Below are 27,071 nucleotides of genomic sequence, written 5' to 3' on the forward strand. Positions count from 1 at the left end.
ACGTCGAGTTGCAATTTTGCAACAATTCACCGTGAAACCGACAAAAATTTATGCCCTCTCCGATGCAGAGGATGGGCACAGTCGATATCAGCCGGCAGAGGGCCTCTCTGCTCGGCGATGCGGCAACCATGCAGCTTTTGCCGGGCGAGCTGGTGGTGTTAATCCAAGATCACGGCTCAAATCAACTGTTAGAGGCCATCGCCAGCGCCGCGTTGGTTGCGCCGGCGGCCACCGAGAGGATATTCGCCCACTTCGAGTCGGTATTTTCCGATATTTGCGCCCGCTGGGTGCTGTCACACCCGACGTTCGATGTGAAAGTCGTGTCGTCGTTTGCTCGGATTTTACCATTTGCGCCCTCGCTGTCTGTGTTTCTCATCTCTCATTTTCAAGGTAGCGTGGGGAGATCGGGTGCTGGCGGAGGAACCACACTTGAACCCCTCGACTTGATGGCATTTCAAGATGCTGACCTAGCCGTCATTCTTCTTGCATCATGGAGGCTTAACAACTTTGACAAGCGTACATTTTCACCCCTATCACAGCCGTCTCAGCTTCAGACGCTCTTTGCGCACCAGGACGTCGTTGTCCGATATCTCGCCATCCGGATCTTCACCCAGTTCCACGAGGCCTCGGACCAGAAGATGGAGGCGCTTCTGGCCAAACACATTCCCAAGGACACGAGTCTTGTTGCCGATTTTGATGGGAGGAAAGCGGATTACACTTTTCTGAGTCTGTATGAGAACGCAAGGGGGCGAGAAACTCGACGACTTCGCACAAGTCTCCAGGCGGACGACACTCTCACACTGGAGGACAACCAACCACAAATCACACCACAAAATCTCACTTCTCTCGTCGTCAAATACGGAAAGACAGTTCTCCCTCGCCCGCTGGGCCCGGCCAACACCCCGAGCACCCTAGCCCTCACTTCCACCACTGTCCAAAACCTCGAGACCCTATCCAACACACTCCAAAGACCGGGCCCCATCCTTCTTCATGGCCTTTCCGGGGCCGGCAAGACGTCTCTCGTCCACGAGATCGCCCGAGAACTCGGCAAGCAGAAGGAGATGGTGACGCTCCACCTAAACGAGCAAACAGACGCCAAGATGCTGTTGGGCCTGTACACAACCGACGCTAAACCAGGCTCCTTCCAGTGGCGCGCGGGTGTCCTGACCACAGCCGTCCGTGAAGGACGATGGGTTCTGATCGAAGACCTCGACCGAGCCCCCACAGAAGTGATGAGCACGCTACTCCCGCTTATCGAACGCGGGGAACTACTCATCCCCGGCCGCGGCGAGCGGATTCAGGCGTCGTCCGGGTTCCGCCTGTTTGCGACGGTCCGGACACAGCAGCTGGGCTCGCACGACCGAGACAGCCTACCGAACATAATCGGCCTGCGTTTGTGGCGTCTCGTCCATGTCCGGGCGCTACCGCGGGAAGATCTCAAGGAAGTCATCGACGGACGACACCCACTACTGCACAAGTACACCCCCGGGATCCTCGCCGTCTTCGACCGCTTACTCGCCTGCACCAGCGGACCGGGACGACGGTTCGCCCTAGGTCGCACGGCGCTCGACCGGCCGATCGGCATGCGCGACCTGCTGAAGTGGTGCAGCCGCCTCGACAGCGTGTTGCGGGCCGCGGGGTGTCAGACAGGCGACGAGCCGATCACCGACACGACGCGGGACCGTATGTTTCTGGAGGCTGTCGACTGTTTTGTTAGCAGCTTGCCCGACGCCGCGGCCCGCGGGGTGTTGATTGCCGCTGTGGCGCAGGAGATGCATCTCTCGAAGGAGCGCGTGCAGCATTACCTGACGGGGTATGTGCCGGATATGGAGGACAGCGAAGCCCGGCTGGCGATCGGGCGCGCGGCGTTTGTCAAGCCACGGCGGGCAGGAGCAGCCGCGAACAAAGTCCACAAGTCCACGAAGAACAAACGCCCGTTCGCGACGACGGTGCACGCTAAGCGGCTACTGGAACAGATCTCTGTCGCGGTGCAGCACCGAGAACCGCTGCTGTTAGTGGGGGAAACAGGTATTGGCAAGACGACGGTGGTGCAGCAGCTGGCAGACTCGCTGAGGTGTCAGCTGGTGGCCGTCAACCTGTCGCAGCAGAGCGAAGCGGGCGATTTGCTGGGCGGGTTCAAGCCGGTTAGCGCGCAGAGTCTGGCGATGCCGTTGAAGGAGGAGTTTGAGGATCTGCTGGAGCGGACGGGGGTGTCGGTGGAGAAGAATAGGGAGTATCTGGAGAGGATTGCGAAGCGCTTTGCGAAGGGACGGTGGAAGGAGGTGGCGAAGGAGTGGAGGAAGGCGCCGAAGATGTTTGAGGCGATTCTGGGGAAGCTGGAGAGCAGCAGCGCCAGTAATCAGATCCGTGATGAGGATAGAGCAGACAATGACCAAGGCGGCCAGCCTGCCAAACGACGGAGGACCGAGTCGACCAAGCTGCAACGGCTGTACGACCTGAAGCCGCGCTGGGCGCTGTTCTCGCAGAGCCTGGACCAGTTCGACCGGCAAATCGCGAGCAGCTCCGCTGGAAACGGAACAGGGTCCGGACCCGGGTTCGCGTTTGCGTTTGTCGAGGGCAAGATTGTCAAAGCCGCGCGCAACGGCGACTGGGTGCTGCTGGACGAGATCAACCTGGCATCACCCGACACATTGGAGAGCATCGCGGGCCTGTTCCAGAGCAGCAGCCCGTCCCTGCTGCTGTCAGAAACCGGCGAGATCGAGCGCATCCAGGCACACCCCAACTTCCGGGTGTTCGCGGCGATGAACCCGGCCACGGACGTCGGCAAACGCGATCTCCCGCTGGGGCTGCGGTCGCGGTTCACGGAGCTCTACGTCGGCAGTCCAGACCGCGATAAGAAGGACCTGCTGACCATTATCAAGACGTATTTGCACCTGCGGGGCAGCAATAACAGCAGCATCGACCGACTGGCGGACGACGTGGCGGAGCTGTACCTGGCGATCAAGACACGGGCAGAGGGCAAGCTGCTGGTGGACCAGGCCAACGAGGTGCCGCACTTCAGTCTGCGCACGCTCACACGGGTGTTGACGTACGCCAACGACGTGGCGGCGCTCTACGGCTTGGAGCGGGCGCTGTACGAAGGGTTCTGCATGTGCTTCACCACGCTGCTGAGCGCCGAGTCGGAGCGAACCGTCATGCCGCTGATCCGCCAACACCTACTCAGCCGGCCGAATATTTTGACCGTCCCCCCCAAGAAACCAACCGACGGCCACGAATACGTCTCGTTCAAGAACACAGCCCAGGACCACCAGTACTGGCTGCTGCAAGGCCGTGAAACGCCCCGGGTCCGCGACGACTACATCATCACGCCATACGTAGAGCGCAACCTACTAAACCTCGTCCGAGCCACCTCCACGCGGCGCTACCCAGTCCTCATCCAAGGCCCAACCTCCGCCGGCAAAACCAGCATGATCGAGTACCTAGCGCACTACACCGGCAACAAGTTCGTGCGCATCAACAACCACGAGCACACCGACCTGCAAGAGTATCTAGGCACGTATGTCTCCGACGCCGAGGGCAAACTACGCTTCCAAGAGGGCGTACTAGTGCAGGCCATGCGCGAGGGAGCCTGGATCGTGCTGGACGAGCTTAACCTGGCCCCGACCGACGTCCTCGAGGCCCTCAACCGGCTGCTGGACGATAACCGTGAGCTGCTGATCCCGGAGACGCAGGAGATTGTGCGGCCGGCGGAGTCGTTTTGTCTGTTCGCCACGCAGAATCCGGCGGGGTTGTTGTATGGTGGGCGCAAGACGCTGTCGAGAGCGTTTCGGAATCGGTTTCTGGAACTGCACTTTGATGATATCCCCGAGGCGGAGCTTGAGACGATTCTGCAGCGGCGCAGTCGGCACACGGCGCCGTCGGATTGCCGGCGGATCGTTGCGGTGTATAAGCAGCTGACGCGGTTGAGGCAGGAGAGCAGGGTGTTTGAGCAGAAGAATAGTTTTGCGACGTTGCGGGATTTGTTCCGTTGGGCGTTGCGCAGCAGTAATACTAATGATACCGACGGCAATGCCAACGGTGGGACTCGACAAGAACTCGCCGAGCACGGCTTCATGCTCCTCGCCGAGCGGGTCCGCAAGCCCGAAGAGCGCGCCGCCGTCAAAGCCGTCATCGAAGAAGTCTTCCGGGTCACCATTGACCCAGACCAACTCTACGACTGGGAAACTGCCCCTTCACTCCGCACCGCCAAAGCCCGCAACAGCCAGGGCGTGGTCTGGACGCGGGCCATGCGCCGGCTGTACGTGCTAGTGGCACGGGCGATCGAGAACTGTGAGCCGGTGCTGTTGGTGGGCGAGACGGGGTGTGGAAAGACGACGGTGGTGCAGCTGCTGGCTGAGTTTGCGGGACAGACGCTGCATATTGTGAATGCGCATCAGAATACGGAGACGGGGGATCTGATTGGGTCGCAGAGGCCGGTGAGGAATCGGGGGGCGGTGGTGGGTTCGTTGGTGAGGGGGTTGAGGGAGGCTAGGGGGATTCTCGGGGGCGAAAAGGGGGATGAGGAGGAGTCGGTGGAAGACCTGCAGAGCTGGTACCGCACCTTGACACCCGACCAACTCGCGCAACTCCCCCTCGCCCTCCGCGAGTCCATCCATGCCGACAGCACGCGCAGCAACGCGCTCTTTGAATGGAGCGACGGCAGCCTGGTGCATGCCATGAAAGCCGGTACCTATTTCCTGCTGGACGAGATATCCCTCGCCGACGACTCGGTCCTGGAACGCCTCAACTCGGTGCTCGAGCCGCAGCGCACGCTACTGCTGGCCGAGAAGGGCGTGACAGATGTTGCCGATGCGCACGTGCAGGCGGCCGAGGGGTTCCAGTTCTTTGCAACGATGAATCCGGGTGGAGATTTCGGCAAGAAGGAGTTGTCGCCGGCGCTGCGGAATCGGTTTACTGAGGTGTGGGTGCCGGCGTTTGAGGATGTGGAGGATGTGCATGATATTGTGGTGGCTAAGCTGGATCGGAGCTTTAATCATAAGCCAAAGCAGCAGCAGGGAAAGAAGGGGAAAGCGACAACCCCTTCCCGCATCATTGTCGAGTTCGCCGCCTGGTTCGGCCAGACCTTTCGCCCGTCGTCGGCCACAGCGCTTTCGGTTCGTGATATTCTAGCATGGGTCGACTTTCTCAACACTACGAGTACCGCCTTATTCCCCGCGGCCCCTGAACTCGCCCTGTTGCACGGCGCAGCTATGGTTTATATCGACACCCTCGGTGCGAATCCCTCGGCTCTTGTTGCTGTCGACCCCGGCGAGATGGCTGCCCAGCGCCAGCTGTGTCTTGACCGGTTGAGCGTTCTGTGCGGCGTGCCGGAATTAGGCCAAGCCTACTTTGCACAGCCGTGTGTTACTGTTACTGGTGATCGGCTTACGATTGGGGATTTCTCTCTCCCTCGGATCCAGTCTACCGAAACTGAACCAGACACAGACGTGGCCCCAGAAACAAAAGCAGCAGAACCAGCCCACGAATTCAGCGTCACCACCACCCGTCTCAACGCAATGCGCGTCATCCGCGCCCTCCAGAGCAGCACCAAAAACAAGAAACCCATCCTACTAGAAGGCAACCCAGGCGTGGGCAAGACCACGCTGGTGACCGCCCTGGCACGGGCGTGTGGGCGGCCGCTGACACGTATCAATCTGTCGGATCAGACGGACTTGATGGATTTGTTTGGGACGGATGTGCCGGTGGAGGGTGAGGAGGCGGGGCATTTTGTGTGGAGGAATGCGCCGTTTTTGGAGGCGATGAAGGGGGGGGGGTGGGTTTTGTTGGATGTGAGTTTCTTTATTTACTTCCCCCTTTTCACTTTATTTACTTACCCCTTTTTAACTATCTCTATTTTCATCCTTGCTAATAAGAAACCAGGAAATGAACCTGGCCTCACAATCCGTCCTCGAAGGCCTCAACGCCTGCCTCGACCACCGTGGCGAGGTCTACATCGCCGAGCTGGACCAGGTCTTCCCCCGCCACCCCGACTTTCAGCTCTTCGCCGCCCAAAACCCGCATCACCAAGGCGGCGGCCGCAAGGGCTTGCCCAGCTCCTTCGTCAACCGCTTCACCGTCGTCTACGCCGACGTCTTCACGCGTGACGACCTGCTGCACATCACCGCCCGCCAGTTCCCCGCCCTCGGTTCGGATACTCACCAGCAGCTCATCGAGTTTGTTGCGCGCCTAGACGATGAGGTTGTGCGGCGTCGGGCCTTTGGAGCGCTGGGCGCGCCATGGGAGTTTAACCTGCGTGATGTCCTGCGCTGGGGGGATCTTTTGACAGGATCAGGACTGCCTCGCAAACCCGACGACTACCTCGACATCATCATCCGGCAGCGCTTCCGGGCCACCCGCGACCGAGCCCAGGTAGACCGGCTCTTCCGCGAGGTTTTTGGCCGCAGCCCCGACACCCAGGCCCTCTACCACGACGTGAACCCGCACTTCGCCCAAGTCGGCCTGGCCACCCTCCGCCGAAATCCTCTCGCCAACCCAACAACATCCCCCATCAGCGGCTTCAACCCCATTCCCCGCCTGAGAGAAATTGAATCTGTCATGACCGCCGTGGCGCATGACCTGCCCTGCATTCTAGTCGGTCCCTCAGGCAGCGGCAAATCGGCGCTGCTCGCGCACGTCGCGGCGCTGGCTGGACGGGAACTGGTCGTGTTCCCTCTGAATGCTGATGTCGATGCCATGGACCTGATCGGCGGGTTTGAGCAGGCTGATCCGCACCGTGATTTGCAAGGGTGTTTGGGAAGGTTGAAGCAGGAGCTGCAGGAGCTGGTGTTGCAAGCGTTGCCGGGAGAGGTACCCGGTGTGGCGCTTGATCTAATGGCTGCGCTGCAAAGAGAGGATGATGACGATAGCAGCAGCAACCAGTACGCCCATCTCCTCCCGCTCATCGAAGCAGTACAAGCCGACACCAACATCTCCCTCCCCGAGAGCTTCTCCGCGCTATTAGCTGAGACCTCCACCCGTCTACGTGCCCCCCTAACCCTAGACACCCCCCGTTTTGAATGGCTCGACGGCGTGATCGTGCGGGCCGTAGAGTCCGGCGCGTGGCTCGTGCTAGACCATGCCAACCTATGCAGCGCGTCGGTGCTGGACCGGTTGAATTCGTTGTTGGAACGGCCCGGCGGGGTGTTGAGTATTAATGAGCATAGTGGGTCGGCGGAGGGTGATGGCGGAGAGAGGGTGATACGGCCGCATAAGGAGTTTAGGGTGTTTTTGACGGTTGATCCGCGGTATGGCGAGTTGTCGAGGGCGATGCGGAATCGGTCGGTGGAGGTTTATTTGGATGTGTTGGAGGAGTACGGCCAAAGTGAAAAGCTCGTGTCGGTGGAGGGGGGATCGGAGCGGTTTCAGACGGCTGCTTCGATGCTGGACCGGGGAGAGAACGGCAACAAAGACGGAACCGGGGACCTCACGCCTCTCGCGTTTGACATCCTCTCGCTGAGCGACAGCAACAAGCTGGCTGCGTACCTAACAGCCGCCCGCGAAGGCCTCACCGGCGCACCGCTGCTTCACTCGGCGTCCGCTGTCCAACACCTCAACCACGTCCTCGGGTTTGTTCAATCGTCCGACGCGGCGCCGCTACGAGAAGGCCTTGCCACTTTTTACTCCTCCCTCACGAACAACACCAACACACCCACCAACCACCTGCACCTCTCCCTTCACCCCCTCCTCAACACCCCCCTCCTCCGGCAGAGCCAGAAGAATCAAGCAATCTGGCTCGGAACAACCTACGAACTCTACCTATCCATCCGCCACGCACAATCCGCACTCGACGCCCAAACGACACACGTCAATGTAGCCAAGCCGGCCGGGCTGAACCGGTTGCAAAGGGCGTGGGCGGCAGAGCACGGGAAGGTGGCGTCGCTTGCTGCGGACTCGACAGCACGCGGTTGGGCTTTTCTTGGGGGGGTGTTGGCTGTTTTGGGCGCTTTTCTTCGTGATACCGTCACTAGGATGAGGGATGAAATGCGAGAAGGGGGGGCAGGGTTAGGGTTAGAAGGGGAAATGACCAGCTCCGACTCAGGGTTAGGGTCCAGCTCAGGGGTCGAGTCACGGCCAGGGTTAGGGTCCGATTCAGGGGCTGAAATGTCAGTCTCAACGACAGTCTCAGGGACGACGACGACATGGCAACACCGCCGTCCCCTCCTCCACCGCCTCCTCCTCTTCTGGCAGCGCACTTTTACCGCGCTCACTGCCCCGCCTTCAACGTTTGACGAGGCCCGCTTCCAGGCACATCTTACGCAGGCCGCGGCCCTGTTGCAGTCCAGTCCGGCTTGCCTCGGAAACGATCCCAACCATCACAGAGTCCAAGACAGAGACCTGCTGAATGGATTATCCGACCTCCTCCAGCGCGCTTTTGTAGTCGGTTTCCAACTCGCCAGCGGCCGCAGCATGGAGGCGCTGTGGCGGGTGTTACGCCCGGTGCCGGTTGCGAAGCGTGAAACGCTGCAATGGGTGGGAGAGTTGGAGGGGTTGGCGGGTCGGTTTGATGCGGTGCGTTGGCGGATGGGGGGTACCAATGAAGTTATGGATTTGGGGGCGTTGAGGGCGGTGGACGCGGTGGTGGCACGGGGGTATGTTCTTATGGATGGGGAGGTGGGGGGGGATATGGGGGGGGATATGGGGGGGCCGTTTTTTGCGGGGTGTTTTGAGGGGTTGAGGAGGGTTTTGGTTTTGCAGGAGGCGAACTCTCACTCTCAGGCCTCTCGCACCGGCATAAGAGATGCTGCAGAGACAGAGACAAAGAGGAAGGACACAGACTGGACAGTCCTATCCAGCATCCCCACCGCCAACCTGATGCGTCTGCGCTGTCTTCCCTCGACCAGTCTCTCCGTCGTTGATGCCCTGCTTGTGCGGGACTCTCCCGACACAAACACAAACACAACCAACAACACAAACGACGTAAACACACTCATAGAAACACCCCCGCCCTGGCACCTCACACCATCACTCCTCCGACGTCTGGACGCGGCAGCCTCGGCGCGGTTAGCAGACCTGCGCTCGCTAGAGGTGGAGATGCCGCGGATAGGAGGGGCGTTGGTTAGCGTGACGGAGACTTTAGGCGATGGGGGGGTGTTGAGGGCGTTGGGGGAACTGGTGGTTAGGGGGATCAGGGAGGTTGTTGTTGCGGCGGCGGAGGGGTCTACTGATGAGGCTGATGCGTGGGTTGAGAGGGTGTATGGGTTGCTTGTGGGAAAGGTGACTGGAGGTGTTGAGCTCCGGGATTTACTCACCAACTTGCCCGCTCACATCTCCACGCCTGCGTCTTTCCCCTCCCATCTCACGGCTACGATTAACCACCACTTCATCCCGGCTCTCGCAGCCGCAGCCTACGCTCAGCATCACACCTCAACTACCCGCGACTACCAGAAACACACCCGCCCCAGCCTGTCCATCGCCTGGTTGCATTTCGCCCTCGGCAGCATCGACCTCTTCGTCCCGGACAAACCGCACGATCCACACCACCGAGCGCAAGTAGCTGCCGACGAGCACCGCGCGCTGCGTGCATCGGTGCAAGCGCAGAAGGCTGCGTTAGCCAGCTTCGAGCGGGCTTTCATGGGGCAGTCATCCACTGTCAGCGTTAGTCTGCGAGGGCAGATTCTGCAAGAGGAAGAGCGCGCACTAGGAGACGAGCCAGATGTTCAGGAGATTTACCGACCAGAGGATGGCGGGGATGAGGGGAGGAGGTTACAGGGGGAGTTTGGGAATGTGTTACGGGCTGTTGGGGGGGATGTCGCGGGTGTGCTTGTGCGGGCTCTTTTACCTGGTTTCTCAAGCCAGAGTCAGGGGAAGAATCAGACGGGAAGTGAGAGCCAGAGTGAGAGGGAAGAACTGGAACTGCTGGAACAGAATGTGCGGCTTCTGATGGGCCGACTGACGGGCCCTGGGCGGTTTGCGGCGCACCAGGACGTGGTGATGCCGCTGGTGGGGTTCTTGCGGTGTCTTGTTGTGGGGTTGTCTCTGGGTCTGGGGACGGATGCCAAGAACAGAGATGAAGGTGAAGAGGGAGAAGTGCAACAGCTAGCCAGGGTTGTCCCGTTCCTCGGCGGGACGGTCTTTGCGAGCACATTCCAGGACGAAACAGGCGAACCGCGCACGCTGGACTTTCTCTCGTTTGTACAAACCGTCGTGGCCGTCGACGGTTTAGACCAGCTACCGCTATCACTCCGCCAGGCCCTGCACGCCTCGCTCGACATCTTCCACGAGCAATGGACGCGCAAACTCGAAGCCGACCGCAAGGCTGCCGAGGCCGAGACCAGTCTGTTCCGCTTCAAGGGTAGCGCTGAGGACCAGGAGGCGTATGATCAGGAGGCGTTTGACCAGTTGTTTCCGGACTACGCGCCGGACGAAGACGGGGTTGTTAAGAAGAAACCCGCTAACAAGAAAGGAGGTCGGGATTTGGCGGTGCTGTTGGCCGAGGCCCACGAGAATATCTTTGCGACCCCGCAAGATCCCCAGCAGAGCATCCGCGCCCTGTGCACGCAGACCGCCCGACGCATCGCCGCCTCGGATCTCAATCCCAATACCAAGGCCGATGTTATTGACCCGGCGTTACTCCCCGCCACGTTCTTCATCCTCGACGAACACATCCGCTCCTTCCACGCCCCCATCCGCCCGGACACCTACAACTTCTACACCGACCCGCACCGCCCGCAAGTCCGCGCCGCGCTAGCCCTAGTCCACTCCTTACGCGCCCGGTTCGTCACGCTCCAAGGTATCGACGACATCGGCCACCACCAGACCCTCGCCGATGTTGTGTCAGCCTGCGACCGCGTGCTATCCCTCGCCATCGACGACCCCCTGGCTCGCTTACTCCCCGCCGTCGAGTACCTGTATTCGCACGTCTACGAATGGCACGAAGGCGGCTGGGCGTCCCAAGTACACAAGGCCACGGCGCTGTACGAGGCCCTGCGGGAACTGATCTGTGACTGGCGGAGACTGGAACTGGGGTGTTGGGCGCGATTGTTGGATGCCGAGGCGAAGAGGGCACGGGAGGAGGCGAGGGGGTGGTGGTGTATTGCGTATGGGGCCGTGGTGCGCGAGCCGTGTGATTTGGTGCGGGTGGGACGGGAGGCGGAGATGATGCAGGGGCATGCGGTGGAGTTGTTGGGGGTGTTGGAGAGGTATTTTGGGGAGGCGACGATGGGGGGGTTTGCTGCACGGCTTGATTTGCTGAGGCAGCTCGCACGGCAACTTGACTGTCTTGTTGACAGCGAGAGCGAGCGTCGTGAGAGCGAGCACGACGCTAAGAATGAGCACGACGCTAAGAATGAGCACGACGCTAAGAATGAGGGGGAGAAAGAAAGTGAGAAAGCCCTCGACCTCCTGCGCAACGCCATCCACGGCTTCCTCGCGCTCTACACCCGCTTCGAGCCCCCCGTCGCCGCCTCCATCAAGGCCGGCCGCGCGCCGCTGGACCGCAGCATGAAGGATGTTCTGCTGCTGTACAAGTGGCGGGACAAGAACATTGACGCGCTACGGGAGAGTGCGAAGCGCAGTCACACCAAGCTGTTTGGCCTGGTGCGCAAGTTTCGGGGGGTGTTGGACCAGTCTGTTGGGGGGATCATCGAGGGGGGTGTTCCTGAGTCTTCTCACCATGTCGCTCTCGCTCTGACTCTAACTCCCGAAACCAAACTCACACCAAAAATCATCCCCGCGATTAACACTCACTCTCTCACCCTCCTCACCCACCTCCCCGTTCTAACCACCTCCCCCCACTGGCCCCTCCTCTCCCACCAACCCGCCCTCCTCCTCGCCATGGCCCGCCACGGCGCGCTTCCCCCGTCCGTCCTCAACGTCCCCTTCGAACTCGACACCTACACCACCTCTTTAGTGTCGACCGTCACCGCCCTCCGCACCGAAACCCCCTCTGTGTTGAACGACGAAACAAAAGACACCATCCGCCACCTCAAAACCCGCAAGGTTACGCTGTATGCTGACACGCTCAAGGCGCTGAGGGCGATGGGGTTTAGTAGGAATTTGGGGGGGAGGTTATTGGCTGGGCAGGGGAGCACTGCTGCTGTGCTTGTTTCTGTTGGTCACGTCCCGGATTCTTTCTTTTCCGGCTCTGATTCTCTCCTCTCAGACGCAGAAACTGAGGAGGGGAAGGAGGTATACAAACAGGCAGAGTACTTCTTCCACTGCACGCTGTTGCGCGCGGGGAAGGTAAGGGCGGCGCTGAGGGAGCATAGTGAGGATGTGAGTCGGGAGGTGGTGCAGAGGAGTGTGGGGTATTTTGAGGGGGTGTTGAGGGTGGTTGTTTGTCAGAGAAGGTGGTTAGCAGGCAGCGTAAAAGATATCGGAGGGTTGAGGGGAGTTGTGGATGAGTTGGGGAAGCTAGCTAAGGGAGGTTTTGTTGAGAGTGGACAGGAGAGAGAAAGGGAGAGGGGGAGGAAGAGGACGGTTCGCTGGCTGGTGCAGATTTTGAGGACGGGTGTCACGCTGGTGGAGGTGCATGCTCGGCTAGGGGGGGTTGATGACGCGGGTGTGAGGGGGAAGTTGCAGGATTGGGTTGGGGTGTTTACTGCGCTGCGGGATGATTTGTCTGACATGGAGATCGAGACTGAGACCCGGCTGGATGCACTCAGAGAAGACCTCGACGAGATGGTCAAGGAGAGACCGGATCTGGGGTTTGTGCTGCGGCAGATTCGGCTGTGGACGGCTGTGGATGTTCCTGTCGATGGCCAAGCCGAAGACGACAAAAACACAGTCGAAAGCCAAGGCAAAGAGGGAAGAGAGAGCGACATCAACGCGCTCTGCACCCCCGTCCTAACCCTCGCCAGCAAACTGCTCGTGGCCCTGCAACACTTCCAAGCAGCCGCCAAAACCCTCCCTCAGACCACCGACGACCCGGCCTGGCTGGTCTCCTACAGCGATACCCTGTCTCGCGCCGTCGATGCCCTGCGGATTCCGCGGATCGTCGCGGACACGAAGGAACTGCTGCAGACTTTCTCTCGGCAAGCCAACACAGAAACAGAAAAGGCACTACTCTCCCTCCTGCACCCCCTCCTATCCCAATACACCCACCTCGCCCAAAACCACCTCACCCATTTCACCCACCTCCACCTGACCACCGCCCGCCTCTCCCACGAACTCTCCTCCACCTTCCTCCACATCGCCACCCACGGCTTCTGCGGCCCCCAAGACCAACCCACCTCCAGCGAAACCAACAATAACTCCGGCAAACTAGAGACCGGCACCGGACTCGGCGAGGGTGAAGGCGCAGAGGATATCAGCAATGACATAGCACCCGACGAAGACTTATCTGAACTAGCGCAGGATGCGGCGAATAGAGAGCAGAAGGAGATGGATGAAGATAATAAAGAGGCCGTGGATATGCAAGGGGAGGAGATGGAGGGGGTTTTGGGGGATGTTAATCCCGATGACGACGACGACGACGATCAAGAAAATAAAGAGAAGGATGGGAAGGACGGCGATAAGGAGGAGGATGGAGAAGAGGAAATGGATGAGGAGGCGGGGGAGGTGGATGATTTGGATCCGACGGCGGTGGATGAGAAGATGTGGGATGGGGGGGATGATGACGAAAATAAAGAGGAGAAGGAGGGGGAAAAAGAACAGCAGGGGGGGAAGGAGATGGGACAGAGGGAGGATGAGATGAACGCCGCGGAACAGCAGCAGCAGGGGAAACAGGAGGAGGGGGAGCAGCAGCAGGGTGAGGAGCAGCAACAGAAGGAGGATCAGAAGGACGAGCAGAAAGAAGAACAGAAAGAGGGAGATGAGGAGGAAGGAGACGAAGCAGGGGAAATGCCCGAAGGCGCCGCGAAAGAAGAGCTGAATCGGCAGGATATGGGGGTGCAAGAGGAGGAGGCGCTGGCGTTGCCGGAGGATTTGGAGATGGATTTGAGTGGGGACGAAAAGGGGGACGAGGATGAGCTGGATGAGTTGGATGATTTGGGGGATATGGAGGATGTGAAGGATGTGGATGTGGATTTGGACAAGGTCGAGAGTGAGCAGGGAGACGATGAAGGAGATGAGAATGATGGAGATGAGAGAAAGGAAGAAGTTGGAGAGGAACATCAAAAGGATGAGGAGATTGACGAAGATGAGGCTGAGCAGGAGGAGGGGATTGATGCGGCCGGGGATAGGGAGGAGGAGATGGATGTTGATGAGCAGGAGGACGGGCAAGAGGCTGAAGGTGATATAGAGGACGAGAAACAGAAAGAGAAGGAAGGAAAATCATCCGACACAACTGCCGACGCCGACGCCGGCCAAGCCAACGGTGGTCTACAAGACAAGCAAGACAACCACCACACCGACAACACAGACACCACAGAAACAGACAACGCCGCCGGCCAGCAAGAACAAGGCGCCCCCGCCCAGCCCGCCGACGACGACAACGCCCCCGGCGCCCACGGCGCACTCTCCAGTCTCGACCAGCCCCAGGACACCAGCCAGCCCCAACAAGAAAAAGACAACCAACCCGCCGACCCGTTCAAGAAACTCGGCGATGCCCTCGAGCGGTGGTACCAGAACCAGCGCGAGATCCAGGCCGCCGATGCCAACGGTGAGCGAGACAAGCAGAGTTTGGACGCAAAAGACATGGCCCGCGCCGAGTTCCAGCATTTGCAGGATGAGAACGCTGAGGCGGATACTCAGGCTCTCGGGACGGCTACGAATGATGAGGCTAGGCCGATGGATGATGCCATGGCGGTGGATATGGAGATGGAACAGGAGGGGGGGCAGGTCATGCCGGATGATGGGGATGAGGAGGAGGAGGAGGATGTGGAGATGCAGGATGTGCAGGAGGTTCAGGAGACGGAACAGACTGACTCCAAGAAGGACGATGCTCGGTCTGGTGTGGCCACGCGCAGGGGGGTCGATACAGATGAGAACGACGAAACCGACCAGAACAACAAGACTACAGTCCCCTCCGACGACATCGACTCCGAAACCGCCGACGAAGCCATCAACACAACCTCCACCCAACTCCACGACACCCACCTCTCCTCACCCCCCCTCCGCGACTACACCGAATCCCTCACCCTCTGGACCACCCTCCAAACCAAAACCCAACCCCTCTCCCACTCCCTCGCCGCCCACCTCCGCCTGATCCTCACCCCCACCCAAGCCACCAAACTCTCCGGCACCTTCCGCACCGGCAAACGCCTCAACATCAAAAAAATCATCCCCTACATCGCCTCCGGCTACAAACGCGACAAGATCTGGATGCGCCGCGCCGTGCCGAGTAAGCGCGCCTACCAGATTTTGCTGTGTGTCGACGACTCCGCGTCTATGGCGGGGGCCCTTGGGGAAATAGACGGGGAGACGCCAGCTCATTTGGCGCTGGAATCCCTTGTTATGGTTGCGCGTGCGTTGGCTGTTCTTGAGGCTGGGTCCATCGGCGTGCTGGGGTTCGGTTCGGGTGAGCCCTTTCTCGCGCATTCATTGTCTGATCCACCATTCACAGCCTCTGCCGACGCGGGGGCTCGCGTCCTACAAAAATTCACTTTCCGCCAGGAAGGGACGGATATGGTGCGGTTGTTGAGGGGGGTGGTGGAGAGGTTTCGGGAGGGGAGACTTATGCAGAGTGGAAGCAGTGGGGGGGAGGAGTTGTGGCAGTTGGCGTTGGTGTTGTCGGATGGGCTGGTGCAGAGTCGGGAGCATGCGCTTTTGAGGCCGTTGTTGAGGGAGGCGTTGGAGATGAGGGTGATGGTTGTTTTTATTGTTATGGATGATGCTGGTGCGAGCGGAGCGAGCACGACTACTGCGAACACGAGCGAAGCGAGTGCGAGTGGGAGTGCCACTGCCAGTGCCAGTGCCAGTGCCAGTGCGGGCGAAGCAAGTGGGAGCGGACCGTCCTCTGCTAGCGACAGCAGCACCAACATGACCTCGAACGGAGCGACGACGACGACCAGTAAAGGGAAAGGACCGGCAAAAACAAAACGCACCAGCGTCCTCGACCTCAAGGAAGCACGCTTCGGCCCCGACGGCGTCCCTGTCATCCACCGCTATCTGGATTCGTTTCCGTTTCCGTACTATCTCATTGTGCACCATCTGGCGGATCTGCCGGGGGCGCTGGCGGGGTTGTTGAGGAGTTGGTTTGCGGAGGTTAATGCTTAGGTTATGGTTATGAGGTGGGGTGTTAGAGAGGGATGTGTTAAAGAGTGGGAAAGGGGGTTGAGTTGGAGTGTATTTAGAATTGTGTTGCGTGCAGTTGTAGATTGTTGCTGGATTCCTGTTATAGACGATGTTGCTATCCACATGTTGAAGTTAGTGCCTGCTCAAATTTATAACCTGCTCAGTAACCCGTTCACCCTGTAGTTCATCCTTGATACCAAACACTCTACCGATCTGGAAGCCATCTATACCTAAGGCCCGCTTCCAACGAAATACAGTCACCAGTTACAAACCGACGTTTATTCTTGATCAGAGTCCATCTCGAGTCTAAGTCCGTCCAGACTCAAATATCTAGGCTATTATGAAAGTCCAGCTGCGGCAGCCAGCACAAAATCGAAACGAACACAGTAGCAGGGTAAAACGGCTACAGCAGCGGTCGAAATAGTAAAATGGTACAAGGATAGCAGGAACAGGAACAGTGCGATAACGGGACAACAACAGCACAGCAGAGGTAACAGCACGGAGCAGTAACAACAACAACAGCCAAAACGGTCAACGGGAAACACTACCATATAAAGAACAGCACACCTACTAACATGGTTATGCCGCTTTCATCCTTACATGGGCATCATTTCTGATCTGCACTGTAACGATATTCCGTCCATCAGTGGCCGTAACAGCAGCGAAGCAGGAACAGTGCCATCCATCGAACAGTGCCATAAACAGAACGGTGAGATAAACAGAACGGTGAGGTAGACAGAACAGGGCCATAAACAGAACAGCGAAATGAACACCATAGTACCTAGGTAGCATAAACAGGACTAGCGTAGTAACAAAATTACAGAATACTACAGTACCTAAGCAAGTACCTACGAAACAAGAGCAAGCTAAACCCGTAAAACCCCAGTAAAACCCGGTTAAAAAAAACCCGGTAAAAAAAAAAAAAGGCCTCCAACGCTGGATAATCCGACCTGCCACTGCTAAACACTTATTCTTCATCCTCTTTACTCTGCTCTGTTTCTTACTCTGCATCCTTACTCCGTGTCTTGCCTTACATCTGGCTCTACACTTCCATCAACAAACTGCCATCAACAAACTGTACCATCCACCCCTCTCAGTCCCCAGTACTTAGTCCATCAGTCCAGTCCAACTACCTCAAATAAACCCACGCCTCCTCCTTCCGACTCTGCCCATGACTGTGGCTACTCAGCCCCTGACTCCGACTCCCCAACCCGCTCTCCACACTCCTCAACACCCCCTTCCCATTCCCCTCCGCATCATTCTCCCCATCCTCCTCTCCGTCTTTCTCCCCATCCCTGTCCTCACCATCCTCCTTATCCGGCCCCCCCCTCCGTCTCTGACTATCCACCAACCCCCCCTGCACCAACTCAATATCCCCAATGGTATCATTAAACACCGAAATCAAGGTATTCAACACCGTCATACGATTCCACTCATGTCTCGTCTTCCAGATCTCGTCCATCAGCTCGCGATAGATCTGTTCCAGCTGCTCAACACTGCAGCCCGATGTGCGATCGGCAAGGGTTTGCAGGAATTCGTAGGTGCGGCGGTTGTCGATGACGGGTTGTTGGGACGAGTTGGCGGAGGCGCCGGCGGAAGATGCTGTTGAGTTGCGGAGGGCGGAGACGGCGGTTGTGGAGTTGGGTTTGGTGTCGCTGTTGCTGTTGCTGTTGCTGGCGTGGCTGGCATGGCTGCCGCTGGGATGGGAGGATGAGCCTGATGCGGGAGGAGTGTGGATGCTGGAGCCGCTGTGACTTGCGCTGCCACTGCTGCCACTTGGATTTCCACTCCCGCTTGCGGCGTCTCGCTCGTTCAGAATCCCAACACCACCTGGGCGCTGCGAAGACGGTACCTCTCCGCCACGCGCACTCGGCGGCGGTGCCATGCTTCCAGGCACTTGCCCAGAAACACCCGCCCTGGGTTGTAAAATCCCACGGGCCATAGCATCCGCTTGCGAGTGAACCCACTCTTTACCACTGGAACTTGACTGGCTCTGGCTCTGGCTCTGGCTCTGGCTCTGACTGAGACTCAAACTCAGATTCAGACTCGAATTCCCGGCAAACGTCAGATCTTGCGTGTTACCTTGGGTGTCGAGCAACAGGGACGATTCGTCTCCGTGGTGCTGCTGATGCGAGTTCGGATGAGAATTCGAGTGCTGGTTCGGATGAGAGTTCGGATGGGAATGGCCGACACCGTTGGTGTGCTGGGTCTCAGTGCGCTGGGTACTCCAGTTCTCGCGGTGCGTCGACAGATCCGAGGTCTTAGTCGTCGACGCGTCGTTAGCAATCGCCGACGGGGACATGCCCTGGGGCAGCGAGGTGATAGCCGACCGCTGGGAGAACTGCGAGAACTGGGTGGCGCGCGTGGAGTCGCCCAGCGGGGGACGGGGGCCGAGAGGTGGCCACTGTGCTGTTGGGTGTATGGGCTGCACGGGGTGGTGCTGGTGCGCTTGCGGACCCGACAGAGGCTGCGTGTCATCGTCGTCGATCCCGCTCATGTGCACATCCTCACTGGTTGTGCCGTTTGTCGCATGGTGCGAGTGTGAGTCGGCCGGGGCTGCGTGTCCATTTGACTCCGGGCTCATAATCGGCTGGAACCGGGCGGCCGTCCGGGCTGCTGCTGCTGCTGCCGTTGTTGTTGCAGCTGTTGAGACACCCTGAGCCAAAGGCAACGCCACGCCAACCGGCCCCTGCGAGTCGCTATCGCCATCGCCGGGCAGATCCGACTGGATCAGATCAACCACCGGTTGCAGGGCCCGTCGCTTGCGGGCCTTCTCCTCAGCCTCGCGTGCGCGCTGCAGCTGACGCTGGTGAATCTCTTCAAACCTAATTCCGAGATTCGCGAGGGTCTGCGCAATGTCGTGCACGTCGACCTCGACGTTGGTGCGCAGCTCGTTGGCCTTGAGAGTGCGGTCGCGATCGCCGATATTCTTGGCGTCGAGATACAGCCGGTTGATGTCCTTGTAGAAGTCGGTCGGGCGGGCGTAGTAGCCGTTGGCCAGGCGCTCCTCGATGGTGGTGCTCTCAAGGTTGTAGAAGAACTTGCCCGTGGCCGTCTCGCGAATGCCGTCGGTGCCCTCGCGGTCCTTGGCAATCTCGAACGGCCTCCTGCTCCCGCTGTGTTCTCCTTCGATCGGCCCATCTGGCCCTTGTCCCTCGAGTAAATCTGGCCGCACGAAATGCGGATCGGCCTCGTCAAAGAGGTACGTAATCTGGGCCAGCGGGATCACGGGCTGGCGGAACTTGCGATACTTGCGGTGGATCTGGTCCATGATGGGCTGCAGGCGCATCTTGAGCAGGTTGAGGGCGTGCAGGTCGGCCTTGCGTTGAGCCTTGATCTCCTCGCGCGTGAGCGTGCGCGGCGGAGGAGGGGGTGCCACGGGCAGGTCTTCCAGCACGCGCTTCTTGCGATGCGCGGGGTCGGGGAACTCGGGGGGTGATTTGCCGAGGTGCGAGATGATGCTGGTGAAGAACTCCTCGCGGTTTTCCTTTCGTCACATATTAGCATCACTGTAATAACGAGAAGAGCAAGACAAAAAAAAAAAAAACACATACCCTCTCCGGCCGCTCAACCACAGCCCGATTCTTCTTCGAATACCCAAACAGCTCCTTCAAAATCTCCGGCGCCAGTCCCTCTGGCGTACATTCCGCAGTAGCCAACAACAACACCGGATCTGACGGCGCAATACTCCTCAACAAGGTCGTAAACGTTGTAATAGCCGCCGGCGTCAAGCTATCCCACCACAAATCCACACTCGGAATAAACAACACGCCCGGTTTATGCCGTTTCACCTCCGCAAACCGGCTGACCAGCACCTGCTCCATGGGGCGGCCATCGCCCAACAGCGCGGCCAAGTCCATCGTCTGCACATGCACCCCCTCCAAGTGGTGCAGGATGGCGCTGGCTAGATATCCCTGGCCCATACCCGGTACACCAGCGATCAGCAGGCGCGGACGGAACACGCGCGACCGCGCAAATTCCTGATGCATCGCTTCGCGGCCGAAACCGTGGTCAGCGTCGTCGAACGGCTCGTACATGGCTTCTTGGAGTGCCGTGGTTTTGGGCGGGCGCGGGAGGATGTTGTCTAACACTTTGAGAATGGCTTTGTACTGGTTGCGCAGCAGGGGCTCGACCATCTTGGGCAGCGGGGAGGCCGCAGACGTGGTGGCCCGTTCGGATGAGGGCACCATCTTCTTGACCGAGAGCATGAAATCTGTCGCGTGCACCGTGATGCGGTCCGGGTCGACGATTAGCTTCTCTTTCGCGCCGTAGATCTGCGGGTATGTCCGCTGGATGGCGTTGAGGGCCGCTTCCGTGCACAGCGCGCGCAGGTCCGCACCACCGTACCCTTTGGTGTTCTCGGCTAGGCCGGTCTTGAACGCGTCGCTCAGTCCCCAGTCGCGCGTGTGGATATCGAGGATCGAGCGCCGGCCCTCCAGGTCCGGCAGCGGGAAGTAGAACTCGCGGTCGAAGCGACCCGGTCGTCGCAGTGCCGGGTCGATGTTGTCCGGTCGGTTGGTCGCGCCAATGACAATGACCTGACCGCGGCCGTCCATGCCGTCCATCAGGGCCAGCAGCGTCGACACAATGCTCGCGTGGATCTGCTCCTGCTTGCTCGACCGTACCGGTGCCAGGCCGTCGATCTCGTCGAAGAAGATGATACTCGGCTGGGTGCGTCGGGCCTCTTCAAACAGCAGCCGCAGCTGCTTCTCGGCCTCACCCACCCACTTGCTCAGCGCGTCGGCTCCCTTGCGCATGTAAAAGCTGATCTTGCGTCCGCCAGCTCCGACCGAGTTGGCCAGCGCCCGCGCCAGCAACGTTTTACCTGTGCCCGGGGGTCCATGGAACAGCACGCCGCGCGGTGGTGTGACGTGGAACTTGAGGAATAGCTCCGGGTACAGCAACGGCAGCTGCACCATCTCCTTGAGCTGGTCGATGTGGCCCTGCAGACCTCCGACCTTGCTGAAGTCTACCGTCAGGTCCACCCCGAGCGGGTCTGCATCGGCAAACGCCTTCTGGTTCTTGACTTTGCCCACCTGCGGCGTCGTCCCAAGAGCCAGTTCACCACCTCCCGCTAAGTTGCCTTGACCACCGCCCGCTGTCGTCGAGAACAGTCCAACCGGCGGAGCAGCCGTCGTCGGCGTCATGCCCACCGCTCCTGGACCGCCGCCCACGCCAGATCGCTGCACCATCTCGTCGTCGCTAGAGTCCGAGTCCACGCCGCCAGTAGCGCCCGTGCCCCACGGGCCTCCCAGCAACGCACCGACACCACCACCACCGCCAAACGGACCGTACGTCGTGTTGAGCGTGCGCTCCCACGCGAGGTTGCTTGCGCCCCGTCCGCCTGCCCTGCGGTTCCGCGCCGGCGTCGTCATCGTGGCAGCCGCTTCCTCGTCGTCTTCCACTTCCAGCGCTGCCGGGTCGATCGCCGGGATGCTGTAGTCCACCGGCTTGGTACGCCGCTTTTTCGACGCCCGTTCTTCGTACTGGATCGACGGCGAGCGTCGCTGCTGCTGCCTGCGTCCAGCCCGACGGGGTCGTGATCGCGAGCTACTGCCACGGAGCTCCTGAAGTTCCTCCGCCATCTCGTCCTTGTCCAGCTCCACCTCCTCTTCGTCGCCCGAGTCTTGTCGGTTGCGCCGGCTCCTCCTGCTCTGCGCGCGGGATCCACGGCCCCGCGGAGTAGGCGTGGACTCGTTGTCACCCGCCGCATCGCCGTGCTTGGAACCCGCTTCCGATCCGGATGCGTCGCCGTCGCCCGATTCCTCGCCCGGTTCAAAGTCGCTACTCGGCTCCGGCACGCTCTTGCTGCGGAGTCCCGACCGTTGTCGAAGTCGCCGGCCGCCCCTTGTTGTTGGGCCTTCGGTCTCAACCTCGGGCTGGGCCTCTTCAACCGTTTCTGCTGGGGCTGCTGCTGCGTTGGATCGGGAAGCCCGCGTTCGCCTAGTGAACGGTGCATCGTCTTCGTCATCTTCGTCGTCAGCCAGCGCGTCAACTTGGGCGGCCTCTTCACCCTGGTCCTGCATTGGCGCGTCCTCGGCATCGGCATCCTCCGGCGGGTTGACCCCCTCAACCTCAGTCTGGCCCTGGCCATCAGGCTCATCCTCGCGCTTAGTAAGGGCGAGCTCATCCGGCGAACCCATGACTTGGTCCGCCTCCTCCTTCGGCTCCGTCTCTTGCGTTGCCTCTTCGATCGGCTCCGGCAGCTTCTTGAGCCCCTTGCCCCCGCGAGTCGCCCGCGTCGTCCTAGCCACGCTTTCCGGGCTCCGACTCCCCGCCGGCCGTGCGTGCCGACCAGAGTGTGAGAGCTCCATGAACTCTTCCTCGATTTCCTCCGTTCGTGCCCTAGTACGGCGCGGCGGGAGGGTCGACGCAGATGCGGGTGCCGGCTCCCCGCCTCCTCGCCTAGAAGAGCGCTGTCCTCTGCTGTTGGTTTTCAAAACCACAATTCGCGAAGGTCGGCTGTTTTGTTTGGTCGGCGTGGGTTCCTCGGCTTCGGCCTCAGCCTCTTCACCAGCATCCGAGTCCTTGACGATAAAGTCGTCATCTTCGTCCCCACTGCTCTCCTTGTACGACTGCTTGTTGACAGCCGCCTTCCTCATCCTCCTGCCGGACAGACCGGTGGGCACGTCCTCGTCCTCTTCCTCATCGTCCTCTTCACCAAACGAATTGTCCACATCACTATCAGACAGCTCTTCTTCGTCGTCGTCGTCGATGTCGGACCCTCGGTACTTGTTGGATTTCTTTCGCCCGGACGGCTTGGGCCGCGGCGCACGCGGCTTCTTCGCGCTCCGTCGCACCCGGTGGTCCTCGGCCGGGTCGAAGTTTTCGTCTTCCGAGTCCGACTTGTTGGGGTCGAATCCCTCGAGAATGTCGCGTTTCCTCTTGGGAGGCATCGTGAGGTAGTGAGACACAAGTGGTTGTAAGATGGGTGGGTAGACAGCTGTGTTGTACAGCAATCGCAGATCTTATAGACGCGGTGATATCGTAGTCATGGACAAAACACGGAATCTACGTCAACATTTGTTAGCGGAAAATAGGTCTAGAGACGATAGGCAACGAGCACTGGAGAAGTGCACCTGTTGCTCACAGGAGACAAAAACGAAGTGACTTACACCACAGTCTCGATGATGTCGTCAATCGAAAAGCGGATCTTGCGTATTGCCGGCCGTGACGGGTATTTCAATCCCGGCAATTCCGTATGCAACCCAGAATCAAGTGGGAGCTGTTATCTGATCTCCCAAGCGGAGCCTGCCAAAGAAAAGTCGTGATGATCGGATCGTGGGGGAGTTTTCGCCGAGTCGCAGCGAAGCACCACCGCGATGGTCCGTTCAGATAATCCGCAATAAAAATCCAACCAAAGTCGAACCAACTAATTCAACTTTTTTGTCGATCGGTTCGATGAAAATAACAACTTTCACGCTGCGCTAGAGCGGAGCGAACAAAGAAAGGAGCACACAGAAAAAGTAAAACCCCAGGACCAAAGGAGGCGCTGAGCAAAGCCGACGAAAGGGAGGGAAAGCGAAGGGTGTTTCGCGCGTTTCTTCCCGGGAGCACGCACCTACCGCGCAACACCCAGGTTGGCCCCATTGTCGCCAATCACAATAGCGAAACTGTGAATTAGAGTGGGTCTGACGCCCCTGCAGGCAGCAGCAGGCCCGCCCTTTCTGTCGCAGAACCACACTCCAAAAAAAATCGCGATCCACGACCGCGTGCGAAAATGGTCCAAGACCAAATTCGGGACCGCGTTGCGGGATGCGAACAATAGAATTTTACCAATTGTCCCGCCATTGTGCAAAAACTCAAAATTTGGATAACTCGACGATGGTGACCAAACCACGGCGCTTCCGACCATCATTTTTGCACCCCGCAAACACAAATCACTTAACCGGCGCAATTGAACCTCTATTGAACCATTCAATCTCGAAAACGCGTTTCCAGGCCGCATCGCGAACATTGTTCTCACAAACCTCAAAGTTAATGTCGTCATGGTGTGGTGTGTGATTTGCATCCGACCGGCGCGGGCTGTGGGGGTCGGGGGACCAGTTTCCCACGTGGCCGCCGATGCGGCTCACCCCGGCGTCGCGATCTGCCCAGCCCTATGGCTCTTCGGCCGGGTTTGTTCTCTTTGGTCTGGTCTGTGCTAAAGAAACTGGGAGGATCAAAGTTGGGCGTGCTGCGGTGTGAGTTGAGGAGCTGGTGAGGGGTCTGGGGGCCGTTGTTGCAACCTTGGATTTCTACCCTTAAATTGTGGTTTGGGGCCCGAATTTGAGCGAAAAGTTGGCTCTGTTGTTTCTATCAACAGTTATTATGTCTTTGGGATTCTTGGAGTGGTATTAAGTCCTGTTATTCCATGGCTACTTGTTGGGCAAGTGAAGCTAGTAAACATGAGTGTTGACAAAATTCGTGTCTCTCCATTGGCAGGTGGCCGTTCCGTGCCGGCCCGTCTTGACAGCCTGACAGGCGGCGGCCCAGCCGAAACCCCCGAACGGCCACACCCTCCTCAGCCAAACATGCAAGTCTTTGTAATAATTGGCAGACGAACACAGGAATATCAACGCTTAAATTGCACGCCGATTCTATCAGGGTCACTCCTGCTAAACCGATGAACCGCATTCCCCGCATCCCCCGCCAAATGCTCACCTCCGCCTCGGTGGCATCCTCATCCTAGGAAATTGCAGCGGTATCGACAGCTTGGCAAGATGCTGCACCGTATCGCCCGCCTTGCTCAACTTGTACCGTGCCCCGATCTCCGTCAAATACTGGTTCAGCTGCTTCTGCTCCAACTTGAGATCCTCCCGCAGGTCGACCGAGTTCATCTCAAAATTGTCGATGATGAGCGCAAACACGCAGCAATGCGTCATGAGCAAGTCGATGTGCGATTTGCGCATCACCCCGCTGTCCGAGAACTTGCGCCGGATGTTCTCAACCACCATCTCCGGCGCCGGCGCCAGCGCTTGTCGCAGCTCGTCCCGCCTCGCTATGCTCCTCGTGCCGCGCTCTTTGCCCTGCCGGGTTGTGCTGAAAAACGTGATCGTCCAGAGGAGATACCGCAGTAGCCTTAACCTCTGCACATCCATTTCGTTGCCCGCCACCCGGACGATGCGGTTAGCCACGAATCGCGCGGGGACCTGCACGGCCTCGTTTTTCTTGACTTTCTCCTGCCAGTCCAAGACAGGAACAGCATTGAGTACTTCGGCACCGATGATTTGCGCCGGGATGTAAACATCCTGGATCTCTTCCGCATCAAAGTTGCCGCGTGGTATCGGCCGGGCCTGGTCCACCTGGGCCTGCAGTTCCTCGCGGGTGGCCATATGCTGACTGGAGTCGCGGATGATGCCTACCAGGGCACGATCGTCTTCGTCGAGTTTGCCTTGTGACTTGGCGGCTAACATGGCGTTCTCTGCTACGGCCTGGATGGCCTTCTTCGCCTTCTTGGTACCGAATGTCTCGCCGAGTTCCATCTTCATCTCGGAATGTGTCTGTACTCCGTTAGCAACACCTCCAAACGCAAAGTCTCCTTGTAACAAAAATTCTTGACATACTAGTTTGCCACTCGACACCTTCATCGCCTCGGGCGGCGCCTGCTTCGACCGCACCGTCCCCCGAACCACCATCTTCTTCGCCTGGATCACCTCAACCTCCCCCGTTTTTGGATCGATGATAGCCAGGAAGTGATTAATTGCCTTGTCCGCGCTCTTTGCGCTTTCTTCCCGAGCCGTGTAGTCTACCGTTCTGTGAGAAGTCGAGTGCAGCGCCAGCTCAGACGTGCCGCTGCTTTTCCTCCGTTTCGCTGCCGGCGGTCCATCTTTTTCGTATGCATTGAAGGGAAACGAGTTCGGCAGGGAGACACCCGGAGTAAGTGCTGTTTACTATGTGAGCGACGCCTCCAAATTGAGAGAGAACTTGAACTCGAGGGTCGAAAAGCCTTACCTACGACCGGGGGTGAAACCTGGGGCTTGTGCAGTTTGGTCACCGCGAAAGACGGTGCGACGGCCGCCTTTGGTGTTTTTGAATCGCTCTTCTTCTTCCTCACCGGAAGGGTTTCGTCCTCCCCCCTCTTCCTTCTCTTGCTTTCTGAATTTGCCATGGCGATTTGTTCAGCCAATTTCTAGAACTGGCTGTCTGGAAATGCCTGTTTTTCGATCCGCTTCATTTGGCCCGCCGGAGAGCGCGCAGCATTCGGCAGGTGGGTGGGAACCTTTTTTTTCTGCCGGTCGTTGTTCCCATTTGGGTCCACTCCGGGTTCACCGCCTTGGAGCAGAGCTTGGACCCACCCCCACCAATTCTGTAATGAGGACGCACGCGAACATTCGAGGTGTAAATTGGTGATAGCTTGAGGAAGAGCAACTATGTAAATTGAGGAGCTAATGCCGGCTCCCAGTCGAGGTTTATGTTCTGGTACTTCAGCTGGCCAGGTCCAAGATAAAACGATGCTCAATGCGAAGCCGTAGAATGTCAATTAATTTGTGCCGAAACGCACCAAACGGGAGCAGACCACAAATCACAGGAAAATTAAGGCACAGTCATGTTCAGCTAAGCGTCTTCAATTTCTGCAAATCATGATTCCGGATTCGCATTCTATGTCGAGGCATAGCTAGCCCGAGTCTCGGTAAACGCCTTTTCCAGCTCAACCTTTGTTGACGGGCAACCAATCATGACCATGATTCATGATACCACCGAACCGTTCCGTTCCCAGCATTCCAGCCATTTGTCGAAGTGTGTTGCCCTGAGGACAAGACGGGATCTTGGAAAGCTCTCGAAGTGCCGAGGCTTCTTGGGCCGCGTGGTGGTGGACGGCGTCAAACAGTGGGAAGCTTCGATGCAACCATTGGTGCTGGTGCAATGCTCAATCCGCTGCGTGACCAAGTTGATGTCGGGGACTGGTTGAGGTCGAGGGGTGTTGTGCGTTTATTTGCTAGGGAGCTATTAGTGCTAATTCGGCCAAGTCAAAGCTC

General features: G+C 58.8%; 3 protein-coding genes across 3 annotated transcripts; 1 reads left to right on the top strand and 2 right to left on the bottom strand.

The window, feature by feature from the left end:
- Positions 1-71: 71 nt before the first annotated feature.
- Positions 72-16,095, top strand: C8A04DRAFT_13882 (uncharacterized protein; the record flags this gene model as incomplete). The annotated part of the gene is made up of 5 exons (XM_062777888.1): positions 72-5,789; positions 5,881-7,951; positions 8,108-11,220; positions 11,314-15,715; positions 15,902-16,095. The coding sequence occupies 5 exons, from the start codon at positions 72-74 to the stop codon at positions 16,093-16,095; spliced, it is 15,498 nt and encodes a 5,165-aa protein (XP_062635030.1).
- Positions 16,096-17,242: 1,147 nt separating this feature from the next.
- On the bottom strand, positions 17,243-23,009 carry C8A04DRAFT_13933 (uncharacterized protein; the record flags this gene model as incomplete). Its single annotated transcript, XM_062777902.1, has 4 exons — positions 17,243-18,140; positions 18,177-18,238; positions 18,305-19,600; positions 19,668-23,009. 4 exons carry the CDS (start codon positions 23,007-23,009, stop codon positions 17,243-17,245), a joined length of 5,598 nt encoding a protein of 1,865 aa, XP_062635031.1.
- A 1,743-nt stretch (positions 23,010-24,752) lies between these two features.
- On the bottom strand, positions 24,753-26,203 carry C8A04DRAFT_13889 (RNA polymerase I associated factor, A49-like protein; the record flags this gene model as incomplete). Its single annotated transcript, XM_062777891.1, has 3 exons — positions 24,753-25,595; positions 25,659-25,978; positions 26,047-26,203. 3 exons carry the CDS (start codon positions 26,201-26,203, stop codon positions 24,753-24,755), a joined length of 1,320 nt encoding a protein of 439 aa, XP_062635032.1.
- Between the last annotated feature and the right edge of the window lie 868 nt (positions 26,204-27,071).

The sequence above is a fragment of the Dichotomopilus funicola genome, assembly GCF_033296635.1.
Source record: "Dichotomopilus funicola strain CBS 141.50 unplaced genomic scaffold C8A04scaffold_55, whole genome shotgun sequence".
In the NCBI taxonomy this organism is placed as follows: domain Eukaryota; kingdom Fungi; phylum Ascomycota; class Sordariomycetes; order Sordariales; family Chaetomiaceae; genus Dichotomopilus; species Dichotomopilus funicola.